This window comes from Echiichthys vipera (assembly GCF_963691815.1).
Source record: "Echiichthys vipera genome assembly, contig: SCAFFOLD_42, whole genome shotgun sequence".
NCBI classification, from domain to species: Eukaryota; Metazoa; Chordata; class Actinopteri; order Perciformes; family Trachinidae; genus Echiichthys; species Echiichthys vipera.
In genome coordinates this window covers 100,001-105,000 of record NW_028154868.1, presented here as the reverse complement: position 1 = coordinate 105,000, position 5,000 = coordinate 100,001, and the positions used below count along the sequence as shown (strand labels likewise).

The following is a 5,000-nucleotide window of genomic DNA, read 5'->3' as shown; positions in this document are numbered from 1 at the left end:
TAAAACGGATGAAAACGCCACTAAAACGGATGGAAACGGCACTAAAACGGATGGAAACGCTACTAAAACGGATGGAAACGGCACTGAAACGGATGGAAACGGCACTAAAACGGATGAAAACGCTACTAAAACGGATGGAAACGCCACTAAAACGGATGGAAACACCACTAAAACGGATGGAAACTCTACTAAAACGGATGGAAACGGCACTAAAACGGATGGAAACGCTACTAAAACGGATGGAAACGGCACTAAAACGGATGGAAACTGCACTAAAACGGATGAAAACGCTACTAAAACGGATGGAAACGCCACTAAAACGGATGGAAACACCACTAAAACGGATGGAAACTCTACTAAAACGGATGGAAACGTTACTAAAACGGATGAAAACGGCACTAAAACGGATGAAAACGCCACTAAAACGGATGGAAACGCTACTAAAACGGATGAAAACGCCACTAAAACGGATGGAAACGGCACTAAAACGGATGGAAACGGCACTAAAACGGATAGAAACGCCACATAAACGGATGGAAACGCCACATAAACGGATGGAAACGCTACTAAAACGGATGAAAACGCCACTAAAATGGATGAAAACACCACTAAAACGGATGGAAACGCCACTAAAACGGATGGAAACGCCACTAAAACAGATGAAAACGCCACTAAAACGGATGGAAACGGCACTAAAACGGATGGAAACGGCACTAAAACGGATAGAAACGCCACATAAACGGATGGAAACTGCACTAAAACGGATGGAAACGCTACTAAAACGGATGAAAACGCCACTAAAATGGATGAAAACACCACTAAAACGGATGGAAACGCCACTAAAACGGATGGAAACGCTACTAAAACGGATGGAAACGCCACTAAAACGGATGGAAACGCCACTAAAACGGATGGAAACGCCACTAAAACGGATGGAAACGCCACTAAAACTGATGAAAACGCCACTAAAACGGATGAAAACACCACTAAAACGGATGGAAACGCTACTAAAACGGATGGAAACGGCACTAAAACGGATGGAAACGGCACTAAAACGGATGGAAACGCTACTAAAACACATGAAAACGGCACTAAAACGGATGGAAACGCCACTAAAACGGATGGAAACGCCACTAAAACGGATGGAAACGCCACTAAAACGGATGGAAACGCCACTAAAACGGATGGAAACGCCACTAAAACGGATGGAATTGCCACTAAAACGGATGGAAACGCCACTAAAACGGATCGATAAACGCCACTAAAACGGATGGAAACGCCACTAAAACGGATGGAAACGCTACTAAAACGGATGAAACGCCACTAAAACACATGAAAACGCCACTAAAACGGATGAAAACGCCACTAAAACGGATGAAAACGCCACTAAAACACATGAAAACGCCACAAAAACACATGAAAACACCACTAAAAACACATGAAAACACCACAAAAACACATGAAAACACCACTAAAACACATGAAAACACCACTAAAACACATGAAAACGCCACAAAAACACATGAAAACGCCACAAAAACACATGAAAACACCACTAAAACGCATGAAAACGCCACAAAAACACATGAAAACACCACTAAAAACACATGAAAACACCACAAAAACACATGAAAACACCACTAAAACACATGAAAACACCACTAAAACACATGAAAACGCCACAAAAACACATGAAAACCCCACAAAAACACATGAAAACGCCACTAAAACACATGAAAACACCACTAAAACACATGAAAACACCACTATAACACATGAAAACGCCACAAAAACACATGAACACGCCACTAAAACACATGAAAACGCCACTAAAACACATGAAAACGCCACAAAAACACATGAAAACACCACTAAAAACACATGAAAACACCACAAAAACACATGAAAACACCACTAAAACACATGAAAACACCACTAAAACACATGAAAACGCCACAAAAACACATGAAAACGCCACAAAAACACATGAAAACACCACTAAAACACATGAAAACGCCACAAAAACACATGAAAACACCACTAAAAACACATGAAAACACCACAAAAACACATGAAAACACCACTAAAACACATGAAAACAACACTAAAACACATGAAAACGCCACAAAAACACATGAAAACACCACAAAAACACATGAAAACGCCACTAAAACACATGAAAACACCACTAAAACACATGAAAACACCACTATAACACATGAAAACGCCACAAAAACACATGAAAACGCCACTAAAACACATGAAAACGCCACTAAAACACATGAAAACACCACTAAAACACATGAAAACACCACTAAAACAGATGAAAACACCACTAAAACAAATGAAAACACCACTAAAACACATGAAAACACCACAAAACACATGAAAACACCTCTAAAACACATGAAAACACCACAAAAACACATGAAAACACCACTAAAACAGATGAAAACACCACTAAAACAGATGAAAACGCCACAAAAACACATGAAAACGCCACTAAAACACATGAAAACACCACTAAAACACATGAAAACACCACAAAAACACATGAAAACACCACTAAAACACATGAAAACACCACTAAAACACATGAAAACACCACAAAAACACATGAAAACACCTCTAAAACGGATGAAAACACCACAAAAACACATGAAAACGCCACAAAAACACATGAAAACACCACTAAAACACATGAAAACGCCACAAAAACACATGAAAACACCACTAAAAACACATGAAAACACCACAAAAACACATGAAAACACCACTAAAACACATGAAAACAACACTAAAACACATGAAAACGCCACAAAAACACATGAAAACACCACAAAAACACATGAAAACGCCACTAAAACACATGAAAACACCACTAAAACACATGAAAACACCACTATAACACATGAAAACGCCACAAAAACACATGAAAACGCCACTAAAACACATGAAAACGCCACTAAAACACATGAAAACACCACTAAAACACATGAAAACACCACTAAAACAGATGAAAACACCACTAAAACAAATGAAAACACCACTAAAACACATGAAAACACCACAAAACACATGAAAACACCTCTAAAACACATGAAAACACCACAAAAACACATGAAAACACCACTAAAACAGATGAAAACACCACTAAAACAGATGAAAACGCCACAAAAACACATGAAAACACCACTAAAACACATGAAAACACCACTAAAACACATGAAAACACCACAAAAACACATGAAAACACCACTAAAACACATGAAAACACCACTAAAACACATGAAAACACCACTAAAACACATGAAAACACCACTAAAACACATGAAAACACCACTAAAACACATGAAAACACCACTAAAACACATGAAAACACCACTAAAACACATGAAAACACCACTAAAACACATGAAAACACCACAAAAACACATGAAAACGCACCTTTCTCGGCCACGGACAGGTTCGGGTCGCTGCACGGTTTGATTCCCGGTCCGATCACCTGGTGGAAGAGCGCGCGCTGAAACGTCGTCTGCTGGAGGAGACAAAGGGTCAAAGGTCAAACGCGAAACACTTCCTGCTTCCTGCTCCGGCGTCCAATCAGCACGCGGCGTCCTCACCTGTCCGTTGTCCGACACGTTGGCGTACACGGCGCTGCTCGGGCGCTCGCCGTGCGCCGGCAGCAGCATCAGCGTCTCCCTATTGTGTCTGTACCTGTCGGGCAGTGACGGCGAACCCACTGCGCACACACACACACACACACACACACACACACACACACACACACACACACACACACACGTTAACAGGTGTGATCATGTGACTTCCTGAGAGTGAGGTCATGTGACCTGCTGCTCACCTCTGATGGTGGAGGGCGCGGAGTGGGCGGAGCTTAGGCTGGAGGAGGAGGGGCTCGCCTGCGGAGAGGAAGAGGAGGGAGTGTTACGCACGCACGCTTACGCATAGACACGCTAACGGACGCACACACACGCTAACGCACTCACGCTTACGCATAGACACGCTAACGGACGCACACGCACGCTAACGCACGCACGCTTACGCATAAACACGCTTACGGACGCACACACACGCTAACACACGCTAACGCACGCTTACGCACGCACGCTTACTGGCGCCACACACGCGCTAACGCACGCACGCTTACGCACAGACACGCTAACGGACCGCACACACACGCTAACGCACGCTAAGACACGCTTACGCACGCACGCTTACTGACGCACACACACGCTAACGCACGCACGCTTACGCACGCAAAGACACGCTAACGCACGCACGCACGCACGCTTACGCACAGACACGCTAACGGACGCACACACACGCTAACGCACACACCGCACGCACGCACGCTAACGCACGCACGCTTACTAACGCACACAGACGCTAACGCACGCACACACAGGCTAACGCACGCACGCTTACGAACGCACGCACAGACGCGCTTACGCACGCACACACACACACACACACTCACACACACATGCTAACACACACACTCACACATGCTAACACAACACACAAACATGCTAACACACGCACACACACACATGCTAACCCACGCACACACACATGCTAACGCACACACACACACACACATGCTAACACACGCACATACACATGCTAACACACACACATGCTAACACACGCGCACACACACATGCTAACACATGCACACACACACACACACACACATGCTAACACAACACACACACATGCTAACACACGCACACAGTCGCAAATCTACGAGAAAAAAATTGCAAATCTACGATAAAAAGTCGCAAATCTACGAGAAAAAGTCGCAAATCTAAGAGAAAAAAGTCGCAAATCTACGAGAAAAAAGCTGCAAATCTACGATAAAAAGTCGTGAATCTACGAGAAAAAAGTCGCAAATCAACGAGAAAAAAAGTCGCAAATCTACGAGAAAAAGTCGCGAATCTACGATAAAAAAGTGGCAAATCTACGATAAAAAAGACGCA

The 5,000-nt window shown here is 43.3% G+C and overlaps 1 protein-coding gene across 1 annotated transcript in view; it reads right to left on the bottom strand.

Moving 5' to 3' along the window:
- LOC310966264 (dedicator of cytokinesis protein 3-like) overlaps positions 1-5,000 on the bottom strand; it is a gene marked incomplete at its 5' end in the record, with an annotated part of 104,122 nt that overhangs the window by 4,277 nt on the left and 94,845 nt on the right. Inside the window, 3 exon segments of the mRNA XM_083940844.1 lie at positions 3,448-3,538; positions 3,624-3,742; positions 3,863-3,920. Of these exon segments, the coding sequence (XP_083796970.1) occupies positions 3,448-3,538; positions 3,624-3,742; positions 3,863-3,920 (268 nt within the window).